The 17,591-nt window shown below is 33.2% G+C and overlaps 1 protein-coding gene across 1 annotated transcript in view; it reads right to left on the bottom strand.

Annotated features, from left to right (window-relative positions):
• Positions 1-17,591, bottom strand: part of ADGRL3 (adhesion G protein-coupled receptor L3) — a 558,496-nt gene that overhangs the window by 451,829 nt on the left and 89,076 nt on the right. Inside the window, exon 3 of the mRNA XM_049790056.1 lies at positions 14,311-14,524. Within this exon, the coding sequence (XP_049646013.1) occupies positions 14,311-14,524 (214 nt within the window). The remainder of the gene's footprint in view (positions 1-14,310; positions 14,525-17,591) is intronic.

Below are 17,591 nucleotides of genomic sequence, written 5' to 3'. Positions count from 1 at the left end.
TGCAATTACTTTTGTTCCAATTTCTGCCTGAACCCTACTGAGGGAATCACTCAGGCAAGCAACACCTTAGTCTTTGCAGGTAAAATCTTTTTGATGTAACAAAGAGGATTTATTAAGAGATCCTGAGGAAGGGGAGGAGAGGAAGGAATGAGAGAAAGAGGAGCAGAGAGAGCACCATCTTCTCCAAAAGTGAAAGAGCCCTGGTCCCCATCCCAGAGTTAAAGCCCGAGAAAGACCTCATCTCAAGAGGGCAAATGTAAGCACCATGTCCATTTACATAGAAGGAAAATGAAAAAAGCATATAACTCAAAGCCAGAATAATAATATTGATATTACATATTAATATTATAGTAGGTGGAAAACATAAACTTTCTAAAATCTACATTCTGAGTCATTAAGTATTTTACTTCTAAACATTGCTGAGGAAGGCAATGGACACAGTACACGAGCTTGATTGTCAAATCCAAATAAATCGCAAAGACTTCAAAATCTACTGCTCTGAATTTGTCTGAGACTAGTCCTGAGAGATAGTATAGTATAGCACTAGAGACAGTAGTAGTACAGATAGGACAAGGATGCTCAACTTGCACAAGGAAGATCTGGGTTAAATCCCCGACACCAAAAAGTTTACCTCAGCCCCCCATAAATGATCCTTGAGCATGGAGTCAGTAATAAATCTTTAGCACTTCCAGGTAGTGACCCCTCTCTCCAAGATAACACAACACAACAAAACAAAACAAAACAAAAACAAGAATTATTATCTGACTAAAAGTTGTAGTTCTGAACATTTCCAAACACCAATATAAATTTAGAATGTTAAGAGTTAGCTTTTTTTCATTTGTTTTAGAGTCACACCCTGTGACACTCAGGGATTACTCCTGGCTTGGGGGACCATATTGGACACCAGAGTTAGAAATCAGATCTGTCCTGATTAGTGCGTGCAAGGCAAAAGCCCTACCTCTGCTATCACTAAGGCCCCAAGAGATACCTTTTTCTTTATAAAGCATACACAACTGTAAAATGTAAGATCTTATAATTAGAACATTTGATATTTCTGTGGGAGGATCATATTTGGTTTATACCCAGAGGTACTCAGAGCTAATTCCTTGCTCTGAACACAAGGGTCATTTTTGGCAGTGCTTGTGTTCGTGGTCAACTGCATGCAAGAAAAGTAGCTTAACCCATTCAAGTACTATTTCTCTAGAGTGACCGACAAGCTTTTTAATTTCAAAATATAACTATTTTAATTAAGTTTTTTTCTACCATAGCCAATCAAAGAAGGATATATTTATTTTTAATAACAAATATTGCCAGTCTTCTGGTTTCTAAATACACTACTTTTAAAAACAGACTTATCTAATGCAACTTAAAATAAGAGATTCTGGCATACATTATATTGATGAAATTTAACTTTGATCATAAACACTTGAGCATTATCATCATAAGGGAAATAAAATAATTTATAGAAAACAGCACTAAAACTAAAGATTAGTGGAAGAGCCATTTCAGGTTTGATCCCCAGAACTATATATAATCATCCTCCCAAGTTATGGTAGGTATTATCATTGATTACAGAGCCAGTAGTCCTAAGCATATTTGGCCACACACTCTCCACCCCAAGAAGGGCAAAGCTAACAGATTAGAAATGACATCCTTTCATTTTAAATTGAATGAAGGGGCCAGAGAGATAGCATGGAGTTGAGGCATTTGCCTTGCGTGCAGAGGATCAGTGGTTCGAATCCTGGCATCCCATGTGGTCCCCGGGGCCTGCCAGGGGTGATTTCTGAGCCTGGAGCTAGGAGTGACCCATGAGCGCTGCTGGGTGTGACCCAAAATCCAAAAAAAAAAAAAAATACAATAAAATAAAATGAATAAAAAGGTAAATCTTGTAGAATATTACACCAGGTGACAATAGCCATCCAAATTCCAGAATAAATGACATATTTTTCTTCAGTTTATTATACATTTATAAATATAATATAAATATAAATATATTATAAATATAAATTACCCAATACTAAAAATTTAAAGTAATACTATGTATTTTATCAGCATAAAATGAACATAATCTTCGATTATTTTACAACAGGTATAACAGAATAAATGAATCTAAAGTATAAAATATAATAACATTGCATTGTATCTTGTCATTGTTACCAATACCTAGCAAAATGGAGTTAGGGCTACGAAATTATTTTGGAGTGTATGACATTAGAATTACCTCCAATTTATAAGTACTAATGTATAATGTTTAAAATGGTGCTATATGGGGTAGTTGATATAGTACAGTGGCAGAGAGACTTGTTTTGCATGTATTCAACCTGGTTCAATTCCCAGGACTGCATAAGGTTCTCTAAGCACTGTCGGGAGGGTCTCCTGTGATGGACACACTGGATGGTACATCTAGACTAACAATAATAAAGAATGTTGTAAAAGGATGCCATTGTGTCACATTTTTATTCAGATATTTTTATTGTTTTGCAAACTATTTGCTAACTTCTACAAATTTTATAAACTTATATAGAACTGATTAGGTTTTCATAACTTATAGTAATATATTATTATTAATAATTATATTGTTAAAAGTTACTACTTTTATCACAGCCACAATATAATGATGGAGATATATCTAAGTATAAAGTCATTTGAATCACATCCTGAATAACTTGCAACCAAACTTGGATAAAAATTCTCCTTTGCCAAAATTTTTATTTAAATTTCTAAGATTCATGAAATTTATTTTATTGTGACAAATTTGATATAAAAATTGATATAAAATAGCAAAATGTTACATAGATTAACTTAGAATTGTTCAGATTTAAACATATAAACATATATGAAAAACATAAATATATGTATACATAGAACAAAAAAGAAGCAATGAAGTATGAAATATGTAGTCAGGTGTTGGTTGGTTCCACAAATAAAAATGCTTTTTTTTTGGTTTTGGATTTTAGGCTACACTCGGCAAAACTCAGAGATATTCCTGGTTATGCTCTCAGAAATTGCACCTGGCCTGGGGGACCATATGGGATGGCAGGGATAGAACCCAGGTCAGCCATGTGCAAGGCAAACTCCCTACTGCTGCTTGCTGCTTTATCACTCCAGCCCCAACAGATAATTCTTTTTTTTGTTTTGTTTTTTGTTTTTTGGGCCACACTGGGTGGTGCTCAGGGGTTACTCCTGGCTATCTGCTCAGAAATAGCTCCTGTCAGGCATGGGGGACCATATGGGACGCCGGGATTTGAACCAACCACCTGAGGTCTTGAGTCCACTGCTTGCAAGGCAAACACTGCTGTGCTATCTCTCTGGCCCCAGATAATAGTCCTTAAACTAAAGCAACTACAATTATCTACAATAAATAAAAGGAAAAGCTAATGTATATATAATAAGATTGTTATAATGGTTATAAAGTTATAATAGACTATCAGAAATCTTCTACATTAGTCAAACATGAATAGACCATACTTGATAAGTAAATTCAAATCCCTAAATACAAATTAAATGCAGAATATAAAAATTTGTTTAGATGATGGTTGGTGAAAACTCCAAGTTTCAAAACATGTCTAAATACTTAACATACTTAACATCTTTTATAATTTTAGTCTAAATACTTAACATACTTAACATCTTTTATAATTTTAACTAAAATATTTTTATTTTTATTAACAGCTACTCACATTTAACCCTATATTTTCCCTCCTTAAACAACCATTTATTTTTATCCTTTAAGTTAAATTTATATATGTACATCCATACCTATATATATATATATATATATATATATTTTTTTTTTTGGTGGGGGGCTGCACACTCGGTGGTGCTCAGGGTTTACTCCTGGCTCTCTGCTCAGAAATCACTCCTGGCAGGCACAGGGGATCATATGGAACTCTGGATTTGAACCACCATTGATCCTAGTTTGGCTGCTTACAAGGCAAATGCCCTACCACTATGCATCTTTCTGGCCCCTATATATATATATTGTGCTCACACTAAGCAGTTCTGAGAGTTGCTTATGGCTTTGAACTCAGGCATCAGGTCCCTAGGACAACATGGAATGTCATAGATTGAGCCTGGGCTGGTTGCATGCAATAGAAAATGCCCTACTAACTGTACTATTGCTTCATCTACAAACTATTTTTAAATTATGTGGGTTTTATTTTCCTTTTACTTGTAGTCTTTTTGAAGAACTACTCTCAGCATACCAGCAAGTCAAAGAAACAGTTCCATATACTTAGATTTATAATGTAGTGCTAGTAGATATATGTGTTAGCATTTTTTAAAAGTATGTTGCATTTTAGAGCCAAAATTTATATACATATATTTCATCTGTCAAAAATCAGTCCATGTGCAATAAATAAATATTTTGCTTCTACAATGAAGCAAACCCTATGCCAAATAAATGCATTTACCTGCCTTCCCAGTGAGGGACAAATATAATTTTCTTTTCTATAAGATTTTTGGAAAAAAATAACATAAGACTGTAAATCTCAATATACAAAACATTAGAAAAGGTAAAGCATTGCATTTCTTAAATCCTAGTTTGATTAAAAATGGTTCAGTGATATATTTTCTCATTTACAAGTATTTTAAGAATGGGCATGCAGTGACATTTTTAATTTCAGAAGCCATAAAATGTTTAGCCTGTTCTCCATTATTATTAAAATGCCCAATTTTACTGAAGTATTCTATGTATATTATGGCCTCTAAAATTTTGAAATACTAAAGACAGTAAAACAATTTTAGTTCTTTTTTTGTTTGCTTGCTTTTGGGTACACATCCAGCAGTGATCAGGGGATACTCTTGGCTCTTGCAGTCAGGAACTGCTCCTGGTGGGCATGGCAGATTGTGTGGGGTGCTGAAAATTGAACCTAGTTGGATTCATGCAGGATAAGCACCCTATTCACTAGGTTTTATTCCTTGCCTTTGTCCATGTTTTTCTACAGGAAAAAAATAGCACCAAATATTTTATCATCAATATTTAAGGGTGAACAGTACAGCTGTGAGGGCACTAGTCTTGAACAGAATTGACCCAGATTAGATCCAGACACTTTATTTATTTATTTTTTGGTTTTTGGGTCACAACCAAAAGCACTCAGGGGTTACTCCTGGCTCTGTACTCAGAAATCGCTCCTTGCAGGCTCAGGGGACCATAAGGGATGCTGGGATTCGAAGCACGGACCGTCTGCATGCAAGGCAAATGCCTTACCTCCATGCTATCTCTCCAGCTCCAGATCCAGATACATTTTATGGTTCCACCAGAGCCACCAGAAATGATTTCTTATTGTAGAGTCAGAAGTTATGCATACTATTTATCAATATAATCTGTTTTACTTAGCAATATATATTATGTTTGTTAAGTCCTCAACTTCTAGAAAAACTAGAATGCTAGTTTTTTTTTTTACACTCTAATAATTAAGTCATACAGTAATGATATCAAATAGTTTAAAGCTACTTGCTTTCCCCTAAGGCTATAGAGGATATTATCTAGGACCGCTCTCTTCAGGCTTGATGATTCCATTATTATTTTGTTAACAAGTCAGATCACTGATACTTTTGTCTCTATAAAATATAATGGAAAATAAGTGGTAAGATATAATTCATTTGTATCCCTAAATTTGGCTAGTGGGGAAAAAATCTGGAATATTGTCCATTGTTCTGAGAAATTTTAGCACCCCATTCCAACACTTTGTTGTTAGTATTTATCTTGTTTTGCTTGTTTGTTTTTGGGCCACACCCAATGACACTCAGGAGTTACTCCTGGCTGTGTGCTCAGAAATTGCTCCTGGCTTGGGGGACCACATAGGATGCCCGGGGATCAAACCACAGTCAAAACTGTTTATGGTATTTATATATAATTTTAAAAATCCCATTCATGTAAATTTATATATACTTTAGAAAACGTTAGAAGATGAAGTGACTATTTTAAGAGAATAAAAAGTGTGTAAAATCTCAAGTGTAAGCTTTTAAACCATTACAGTTGCTTATAGATACTTGGAGTTCTGAAATAAGTCATTTTGGTTTTAAACTCAAAATAAATATTTCAAAAAAAATAAAAAAATAAGATAATGTAGATCAATGAATTAAAAAAGAAATGGGACTGGAGCAATAATATAGCAGCAGGGCATTTGCCTTGCACGTGGCTGATCTAGGACAGACCTTGGTTGGCTTAAAATTCTCCATGGTTACCCTACCTGCATCAGACCTATCTACCTAGAGGTAGAAACATAGTGTGTGAAGTGATTTCACAAGGTGGGGATTTATTTTACAATGCATGCAATTTTTCCTAAAATTTTAACCAATGTCAAGAAGTATAGAAAACATCAGTAGAATATTAGCACAATATTCTCAAAACTAAAAAGTCCCAATAGAGAAGAAAAGAGAAACACTTTTTATGACAATATTACTGTTCCTCCAATATTCTCAACATTTTAATTTAGGAAATGGGAGTTACATTCCTGCCTTCTTTCTTTTTCAAAATAAAACACATGTATAAACAATAATCCATAAGTCATTAGGGTATATATTTTTGTTTTTATACCTATCTGTTCTTTTTAACTTTATATTAAGTTCAATGGAAAATCCTCATATGAAGGCTTATTTTGATCTGCTATAATTCATAAGTGAATACAAGGACAATGTAATGAATCTGTCAATGAAAAATTCTCAAGTCGAAAAACTTATGTTTAAACACAGCGCTATTGCAGAACTTAGTCATCAGTACAAAAACTGCCCCTGGAATTTACTGGTATTTTTTCTTTCACTGTAGTGAGAGTTCTTAAAGTCACCTAGAAATGAATGCAACAGAAAGAAGTCTTTTTGTAAACTGTGAACACCCCTGTACTGGGACTATATAAACTGAAAAATATTTTAGAAATGCGAGAAACTATTCTTTCTCTTTTTTATTTTCAGTTTACAAATTTCTGATGTTGCTACACGTGATAGCAATGCAATACTGCTAAATTATTTTAATATTTAAAATGTTAAATAATAATCTTTAAAATATTAAAGGTCTTTAGATCTTGTACTTAATTAGGAAAATATTTTACTTTGCATACTGAATATCTATATTTAATAAAAATAAGAATACCTGGAAGAGGGTATTTTTTAAACTATCTAGATTCATTGGGGTTTTTTTTGGGGGGGGGTTGATTTTTCAGTCACACCCAGCAGTGCTCAGGGATTACTCCTGGCTCTGTGCTCAGAAATCACTCTTGGCAGGCACGGAGGACCATATGGTATGCCAGGATTCAAACCACTGTTGGTCCTGAGTCAGTCCTTGCAAGACAAACGCCCTACCTCTGTGCTATCTCTTGGCCCCAGAGATTCATTGTTCTTAAGTTTTAGTACATTCAAAATCAAGAAATATGTAGACGTTGGTAATATTTCCCACTGCAACTCCTACAATTTCTTTTTTCTTGTTTTTTTTTTTTGTTTGTTTGTTTTGGGGCCACAAATAATACCTCTCGGGTTACTGCTGGGTCAGAAACAACTCCTGGAAATCTCTTAAAACTATATGGGATACCAGCGATGGAACCTGGGTTGGCTCTGTACAAGACAAATGCCATACTTACTGTGCTATCATTCTGTCCCTTCCTATAGGTTTTAATTGATTCCAAATACTTAATTTTAAATTAAAATAGTGAATTAATTAAACATATATAAAAAGACAGCACATATTTATTATGTGAACTAAAAGAGAAGACAGTGCTTAGCCACAAGAGGCATGCAGAATCTCAATTCAATGACAAATATGATTTGTCATATGTCATGATTTATGTTGACATTAGAGTAACTTAGCAAATTAATTTTAAAATAAATTATGATTAAAATAATATATCATTTAATGTTATTGGATAGGTACAGAGAGATGACTCAAAGTACTGTAGTATAACATGTGGAGACCCAGAACTACATAATTTCCCTGAGAACTTTTAGTGTGAACCTCCCAAAATATTTTAATAAAGTTGTATTAAAAGTGAATGCACAGGGCCCGGAGAGATAGCACAGCGTCATTTGCCTTGCGAGCAGCCAATCCAGGACCAAAGGTGGTTGGTTCGAATCCAGGTGTCCCATATGGTCCCCCGTGCCTGCCAGGAGCTATTTCGAGCAGACAGCCAGGAGTAACCCCTGAGCAACACCGGGTATGGCCCAAAAACCAAAAACCAAAAAAAAAAAAAAAAGTGAATGCACAAAATATGAAACAAAAGTACACCCCAAATAAAATTGAATATTATATGAATAATTTTAAATAAAATAAACTAATCTTGAGAGGCAAGCCTGGTACAAAGCCCAAGGAGATATATCTGAAATACAGTTCTGAATTAGTTTGTTAAGTGAGCTTAATCTGTGAAAATTCATTATTATACCCTAACATGTCATTTTCAGTATGTATATTATAGCCTCATGTTAGTACTTATATTAAAGTTTAACTTTGTACATAAACATATATAACATATATGCATAATCACACTTCTATGGATTTTCCATTTGGAACACATAGGACATTTTATGGAATGCAAAATTATACACAAATTTTAAAAATGTGCTATAGAAAGCTGTCAAGAGAATGTTATAAGATACGGTTTTAATGGCATGCATTTACATATAAAGTGCCCAATGAAAAGACTTTGGCTCACATATATATATATAACTCAATAGTGTAGGACGTGTTTGTATGCAAGATGTCAAGATGCCGGTGTCTGCCCACAGCATCACATGACCCTCTTAGTATAGCTTGGAGTGACTTCTGAACACTATGTTCACAGTATCATATGAGCAGCACTGGATATGAATGAAAAAATAAGATAGAGGAGACAGGAAAAAAACTAAATGAAAACAATTTAATAGGACAATAGTCACAGTGTTGTAATAAAAGAAAAAAATTACAAAATAATTTAATAGGATGCTCAATTGGCAAGGCAGTAGAACTAAGATTACATACCATAAGATTGCCAAAGCTTAAAAAGTCATGGATCAAGGCCTCAAGTGATAGCACAGTGCGACAAAAGCTTGCCTTATTTTTGTTTAACCCAAGCATGATCCCTGGCACCACAAATGGTCTTCCAGGACCATCAGAAGTGATCTATCAATGCAGAACTAAGAGAAGGCCATGAGCACAACAGGATGTGCCCTGGCACCCCCAAATAAGACAAAAAGCCATATGCACCAGAAATGTGGGGAAATGAGAGTAGAGAGGTTCACCTCAAGCAGTGCCACATTTGGCACATTAGATTTAATAGTGTCAGAACACCATAAAATATGTAAAGCTGTCACAGGAAATACTAATGTAAAGGATTTTTTAAAAAAAAGAATCTATCCTTTCTTGGTGTACAGCCACTTACATAACATCACTTTGGTGTCATTTTCACTAATGCTGCTGTCCTTCAAAGACCTTCCACCAAGTGTCCATTTAATGATATCATCTTGCTGAGAAAGTTTGCCTCTTATTTTCTTTTTTTTCAAAAATATTAATGAGATATAAATAACAGTCGTTTGATGTTTATTTTCCACAATACTATAATCTTGTAGGCATGTACCATGGCAGATTTATTCATCCACTGAACTCAAATGACTGTCATTGTGAACTACCTATTGTTACTTTCATTCCTTGCTGGGACTAAAAATAGAAGAACTTCCATTAATGGCTGATGATAACTCTGAAGAATTTTAAAAATAACTCTAATAATAGACTTAAGAAAACTGTAGCTAATATGCCAAAATAGAACAAATTTATTTAGTTAAAGATGTTTGTTCAGTGAAATAGACAGAAATCTGCTAGCTAGAAGCTTGCAATTTACCTTAGATGTGGAAACTGAAGTGTGACAATATAAGTTTAATAATGTTTGATGCAATAAGAAGGGGTATAAATATTGAATAACAAGATTGCAAATTCTGAAGATAAATGTACTCTAATATTTTAACAAATTTCTTGGAAGGATACTTGATAAAAGATAAAACACAAATCATTAGGAGGGAGAGAAGCAGAAAGACATTTTAACTTACTTGGATTTGAAAACATGAATACATAGGGCAATAAAGGGTTTCTGAAGAGCAAATATAAAAAATAGTTCTAGGAAAAATGTGAAAATAATATGCATATCCTTTTTGATTTGTGAAATGAAATTAAATAAAATGATACAACATGCCTCCTTGAACTAGGAAACATCTAGTTAAAATGGAGTCTTGACTGTGTCCTGTCAATACAATCACCTACAAAGCAGACAAGACACATGAAGACCTGTCTGATCACACCGCCTGTCTGATTCAAGCCACAAAAGTTTGCATAGCCCCGAACCAACAGAAAACTCTGCAAATAAATTTAGCTCAGCACAAAGAATCTGGCTTAACCAGATGCCTTAACCTTTCTATGGAACCTGGTTTTGTAACTGCTCTCAAGTATGTAGTTAATGATATGTTTTTGTAAAGTTTAAATTATGATCCTTATTGTTTGCACAAATGATAGATCTAAATGGAAAATAGGCTAAACAAATAATTGTATTTGCGTAAATATCATTTAGCTATTTGTTTAAGAATTTGCTTCCCCTCCCCCCATCATGCCAGGTTCCTCTTTATCCTTCCCGCCATCAAAATGTGTTTATGCTCCCATTGGTTAAAATTGTTGTACTTGTACACATCTGATTGGTTTATGTTTCAATCCTATGTTACTAAAATAGGCCCTGGATTGAGCTATTATGAAAGGGGCCCTTGGGCTACTGTGAAGGTTGGAGGCGCTCAGGCCATGGGGGTACTGTTGGAAAGTTGTGGGCAGAAATAATGTTAACCGTATATTAACTTCTGATTTTCAATAAGAATAAGCTATTATAAAAAAAAGGAAAAGAAAAAAAATATATGTACATACACATATATGTGTATATATATGTGTGTGTATATATACTTATACAGAGAGAAAAGAAAATATCTCACTCAGATGCAGCAGGGCAGGAGGAAATTAGGGAAAGTGGTGGCAGAAAACATACACTGGTGAATGGTGTTGTGCATTGTATAACTGAAATTCAATCATGCATACTTTGCAACTGTAAAAAAATACTCCTGACTGTATTGTGAACAACCTGTATTATGGTCTTTAAATAAAGCAATTTAAAAAAGAAAAAAAAACATAAACATTAGATAGGATAGGGTAACTCTCCATTAGTCTCTACAACAGGATGCAACTACAATTTCAATAGCTATCACCATAATATATAAATGACTTAAGTGTACCTAGACTGTCCACTTCTTTGTAAAATTGTTTACTTCTAGGTTCCCAGCTGAATCTCTAACCTTTTTCCCTTCTTTTTCACCTCTAACCCCTCCTTATAAATCTTGTTTTCATAATCCCAACTGAAGCATAGATTTTTTGCGCAATGTCTGTTATTACTGAATAAATTTTGATTTTACTGCTTTAAAAAAAAAAAGACACATGAAGACCATTTCTGCTGTATGTCTCTCCCTACCTCTCTCCCTCTCTCCCTATCTCCTTCTCTCATTCTTATACACACACACATACACCCCACACACACACCAGTGCTCTGAAGATTTCTTTTAACAATAATCCTATATTGTCTATATCCTATTTTGACAATAATCCTATATTGTCAATCAAATAAAAGTAAATCATTCCACTGGTTAATCCTTAACATTCAAATATGTCCATCCACAAAGGAAGATATTTTATAATAATCCTTATTCTCATATAATTTTATGCAGAGATAACACCAGGCAGTGCTCAGAGCTTAGTTCTGGTGGGCTTGGAAGACTATATGGGGTCCTGGGGTATAGAACCCAGATTAGCTACTATTGTTCTTGTTTCAAATACATTTTTCTTAATTATTTAAAATTTTGATTGAGAATGAGAGACAATTTGATTTCCAGTTTGTAACATGTAACACTTTAGTACTGTATTTGTTTTTACTTATATAATTGTAGTCAAGCATCTGTATAAATATATCATGCAGTGCCTGTCCTTGTCTGTGACATCTAAATCAAGTTACTGAAGCAAATTATGAAGGCTTTTGTGGAAGGTTAAACAAGGGTACACAGAAAGTTTCTTGCATTTAGAAATACTCATCCATTTAGAAATGTGTGTGCAAGTGCTGAACATAGTCTTTCTATAATTTCATTTAAAGGAAACCATAGTACTGTTTTGTTTAGAAAATATATAAATTTCATTTTTCCTTTAAATTCATTATTTAAATTGCCCATGAGTTTATTAATATGAATTTTTTTTTGGGGGGGACACCTAGTGATGCTCAGGGGTTATCCTGGCTCTGCACTCAGAAATTGCTCCTGGCTCTGGGGACCATATGGGGTCAGCCACATGCAAAGCAAATGCTCTACTGCTGATCTATTGCTTCAGCCCCACTAATATGGAATCTAAATAATTTTTTTGGTATCACTTATATTCTGAGATTGGTATAACAGTAGAAAGTCAATATACTGTAACTTCAGTGCATGTGGCTATGCCATGTGAGTTTCTACAATGAAACCTGGCTGCTACTCCTAACTGGGAGATTTATTTTGAGCTATTGTAAATATAGTTTATTTAACAGATGAAATGCAAGAAACATACTTGTTACGATGGAGAACTCACAAAAGTTAATTTAGCAAAATGACAATTTTTTGTTGGAAAAACCACCAACAAGGTTTATACAAATGATTTATTGACAGTGTTTGAGCAATTGTATTTTTATAATTAGGTGTTCTATGAGCATATCCTTTATAATGCAAGACCCCAGAGAATTCATTGTAACTTCTCCCCTTCCCCATAAACAATTTTATGATTAGGCATTACTTGGTGAGTTGTTAATAATATTAATGAAATATTTAAATAATTTATTAAAAAACAAAGAACTAGTAATATTAATACCTTTGTATTTTAACTGAAATCTAATTACTGAAAAGTAAAAATATTTTCTTCGAAACACCCTGCCTGTGTAAATTCTAAAGAAAAATAATATTTAGTGGTTAGAGAAACATAACAATAATATGGTAAAATATGGTAACAGTACTCATTTTATGCTACTCATAAAAAAGTCGATCCTGAAAGAACACTATTACCTTTATGAAATTAATGAAATTGCATCATTATACTTTTGTTGTGTAGAACATCAAAACACTTTCTCAAACTTGGAAGTGTGTTAAATATATGGAGAAATTTACATAAGAAGATCTCAGGGTCAAATGTGTATGTTATAAAATCCTTCATTTTAAAATTTTATTTATCAACAATGTTCACAATACTAGTAGAGACATTTAAATAAAAATTCCACACAACTGCCCAAAAAGACAATTTATCTTCAACTGTGACTCAGATGTCTTCACTATATAAAGTTGGCTATAATTTTATAAATAACCTAATCAATAGTAATTTATAAAAATAAATACTTCTCTCTTTCTTTGTGAGTGGGGGTATAGGCCATAATTAGTGGCACTCCGGGATTACTTATGTCTCTGAACTCTGAAATTACTCCTGGCAGGTTTAGGGAAACAGATGGGATGCCAGTGATTGAACCTGGGTTGGCCCTGTGCAAGACAAATGCCCTATCCACTGTGCTATTGCTCTGGCTCCACTGCCTCTGTTTATTTAGTAACTTCATGGAATCTTATGTAACGGAATTTTTAGTAACAAAGAGACAAAAGGTATAATAATGAAGACTTTAGTATAAAAAGATGAAAGTTGAAGGTCATGATTTTATTTATAAAGATACCCTTAAAATAAAAATAAATAAATGTCTGCATTGGTGTACTAATAAAATTAAAATTCATTATATCATTTTAATTTAAAGCTTATTTTTGTAAAAAGAAAATGTGAAATGATACTTTTCATTAGTAAGTCTCCTGTCATTTAGTCATTGAAGTAATTGTAAGTTGTCAATAATTTCTTATTATATATGATGAAAGGCTATTAAAATAATTATATTTTGATTTTTCCGTAAGCTACTGAAAATAATTTTAGTCAAATATAGTTTGGTAATTTTTGGAGAAATAAAATTCTGTTCATAAAACTAAATTTAGTTTTCTGTCATCAATTCAGTCTGTAAACCAGAGAGATGCCTATGGAACTTAAACTTCTAATATATGTAGCTATTTTCAAATGCAATTTGAAATATATAAATAAATATATATTTAATATATTGTATATAATATAGTTATATATTTATAATTTATATTATATATGAATGTATTAATTACATATGGTTATACCTACCATATAATTCTATGCTATTACCACTGCTTAACATATCATACAAATACACATTGATACTTCATTTTAGAAACACAGAGGAAGTTATATTAAATTTATCATACCTTTGAGACATAATCTTATAGGCATCTGGTAGATAGCATCGGATATTCTCCATCTGAGCAGGATCTGAGTCGCAAATTTTGTCATCAGTCCTCCCATAGTTGGCACTTTCAATCATGATCACATCTGTTCCTGGGCAGCGTAGTTCTATAGGGTAACTCTCACAAGAGAGCTCTCTTCGGACCACAGCCATTGGAATAGGGGCACGGCTGAAAGCTGTGTGGAGGGAGAAGAAAAATTAGATGGTTCCTTTTCAATGATATAGAGTAGAGTAAAAATGTGGAATAAAGTAGTTGCAATTAATAATTATAACTCAATATATATTTGTTCTCGCTCATTAACATTTTAAAGATGTTTATCTAATAAAAATTGCTCTTAAAATATCTCCGTAAAGCATATATGCTCGTAAACTAGGAATTTTTAACTTTTATTTTTTTAGAAAAATAGGTATTTTGTATAAAATCTCAATATATATATATGAATATGGATTAATAATTGTCAGTCCAGTATGTATTATACAAGTGTGTATTGTGTATGTAAGTATATATGAGGGTGTATTTAATGAAAACCAGTAGCAAAAATATAGTTGGGTGGATATATGTACATAAAAACAAAGAATGTATCTTTAAATATTATTTTACTAAGAGAGATAAAGAGGATGGAGAGAGTATATATAATAAGTTATATAAAATGTGAAATCTTTCAATTTAATAATTTAATGAAATATGAATACATGATTACTTCTACATTACATACTTCATTTGAAATAATATATTTTATGTGCATCTAAAACACCATTTGATTAGTCTTATGCTGATTTTCAAACACTAGTAGTGTTTTTAATTTTATTTTGCTTAGAGGACACACCCTTTAATCTCAGTCCTTACTCCTGTCCCTGTGCTCAGGAATAAACCCTGGGGATCAAATGGAGTGCTGGGGATCAAACCTCAGTCAGTCATGTGCAAGATTAGCACTGTACCCTCAGTACTATAGTTCTGATCCCTGGTAATGTTTTAATGTCTCTTTTCCTGAGTCACAAAAAGAGAGCGCTTGTGTTTTATTATTTTATAAAATATTCTGTAAAGAATACAAAAATTAGAAAACACAAAATCATCTAATAGATAGTTAAGATCCTACTATTTTTATTAATGCTATTGAAGGATCAAAGGAGAACCATATTTAAAACATGTAGCTTGACAAACAATAAGTAAATGCAAAAAACTTGAAGGAGCTGGACTGCAAACACATATTCACATTAGAGTCTCAAGATTGATCCTGGCACTTTATGGTCAGAATTCTGCCTATGTGGGGCCAAAGTGATAGGACTTTGAGTAGGGCTTTCGCCTTTCAAGCTGCCAACCCGGGTTTGATCCCCAGCTCCCACAGTGTCCTTTGAGTATTCTAGAAATCACTTCTAAGCTCGAAGTCAGGAGTCACCTCTGACAGAGTGCCGAGTATGACCCAAAATCTGAAGAAAAAAAAATTCTGCATATTGAGCATAAAGCAGACAATGGGCACTAACTGGTGTGCATCTCCCTTGAAAGAATTTTTAAAATAGTACAATTATACAAGCAGTATTTTTTCTTCAAAACTGGATATAGGGTGCGAATGATAGTATAGTAGTAGAATGTTTGCCTTGCGTGCCTGAAGATAATTCCAGACACCCATAAAGTTCCAAGACTGCTGAGTGATTTCTGCATATAGAATCACAACTAAGCCCTATGTACTGCCAGGTAGGATCTACAAAACACACACACAAACACACAACAGGTTATAACTAGATATTTTGAACAGTTTTAAATGCTGATAGAAATAGACAATATAATGATAAATTTTCTTATGCAGTAAATATAATTTATTTAATGTATATTCATAATTTTTAATTTTGAGATGCTTGTTTAAAATATATAGTTAAAGCTCTAACGTACTATGATGCAAAATATATATATATGTATTAATTACAGGTATTAATCTTTGTGTATGTGGATGAACATGTTTTTGTTTGATTTTGAGTTTATAATTTTATGAACACATAGTTACATTGTATAGAAAATTATTATTATTTATCAAGTCCAAGTTTCCACACTTAAGATTGTTTTATTGATTTAGGGTTTTTTTAGTTTTTATGTTGTTTGTGTTTATTTTGTTTGAGGGCCATGCCTGGCAATATTTAGGAGTAATTCCTCTTGGCTCTGCATTCAGAAATTATTCCTGGCTGGGTTCAGAGAACATGTGATTCCATGGATTGAAATCTGATTGGTTACATGCAAGACCAGCACTTGCTATAATATCTCTCTGTCTCTCCACTCCTATGATTATAAAGATATTTAGTATATTACTGTAAGAAGTCAAAAGGTGAACATTCAAAATTCAATAACCCTTCTTTTGAACATATATAAATAAACTTTAAATAGTTTAGTATGAAAAAACAGAATTTTTACATGAAATTAATTTTTGAACATCATAGGTTAAAGCTATATATGTATTTATGAGTTAAATTATTAAAGTGCACACAGATTAAAAATAAAACATATGAGTGGCCAGAGCTGTGATGCAAGCAATAAGATGTCTGTCTGCCTTGTGTGGGCTAGCTTAGGACAGACCTTGGTTCAATCCCCCGGCGTCCCATATGGCTACCCAAGCCAGGAGAGCTATAACTCTTATTGAATGTCCTCTTATACAGTGAAAATTTTGTCCACTGTTTTTTGCTTTTGTGATCTGTTCAATAAGGAATTCTGGTAGAAGAGTCTTTCACTTTAGAATTCATGTTAGAACCAAGTTAAGGGCATTGTTGGACTTGTTCCCTCGGCCCCCAGAGGCACCAATCATACCTTGTGGTATCGTTCTTCTTTTGCATAGGCACATTAAAATGGAAAATATTACATACACAAACAAATTTTGTAATGCAGTTAAGCCTTACACCCTGAACATTGGCATAATGACTTGGCTCAGGCCTCAGAAGAATGGGCATTACCCATACACTCCTGAACCATCATTGATCTTCTACAAAAAAAGTTATTTTTTTTTTTAAAGAGAGAGGAAACCAGAGGATGCTTTAATGTCTAGAGTGTATGCATTGTATCTGAAGGTCCAGTTTTGATACCAGGCAGTTACCCTAAAGCACTGATAGAGGCATCCCAAGAACTGCAGCAGAAAGTATACCCTGAGCTCTCTTGGGTGTATCTCACAATGAAAAAATAAGAAAAATAAGAAAAAAATTACTTTAATTTACTTTACATTTTTACTTAAAATGAACAGAAAATAATAGCTTAATTTCTGAAAT

The sequence above is a fragment of the Suncus etruscus genome, chromosome 16, assembly GCF_024139225.1.
Source record: "Suncus etruscus isolate mSunEtr1 chromosome 16, mSunEtr1.pri.cur, whole genome shotgun sequence".
Lineage (NCBI taxonomy): Eukaryota > Metazoa > Chordata > Mammalia > Eulipotyphla > Soricidae > Suncus > Suncus etruscus.
This window is presented reverse-complemented; position numbering and strand designations above follow the sequence as displayed.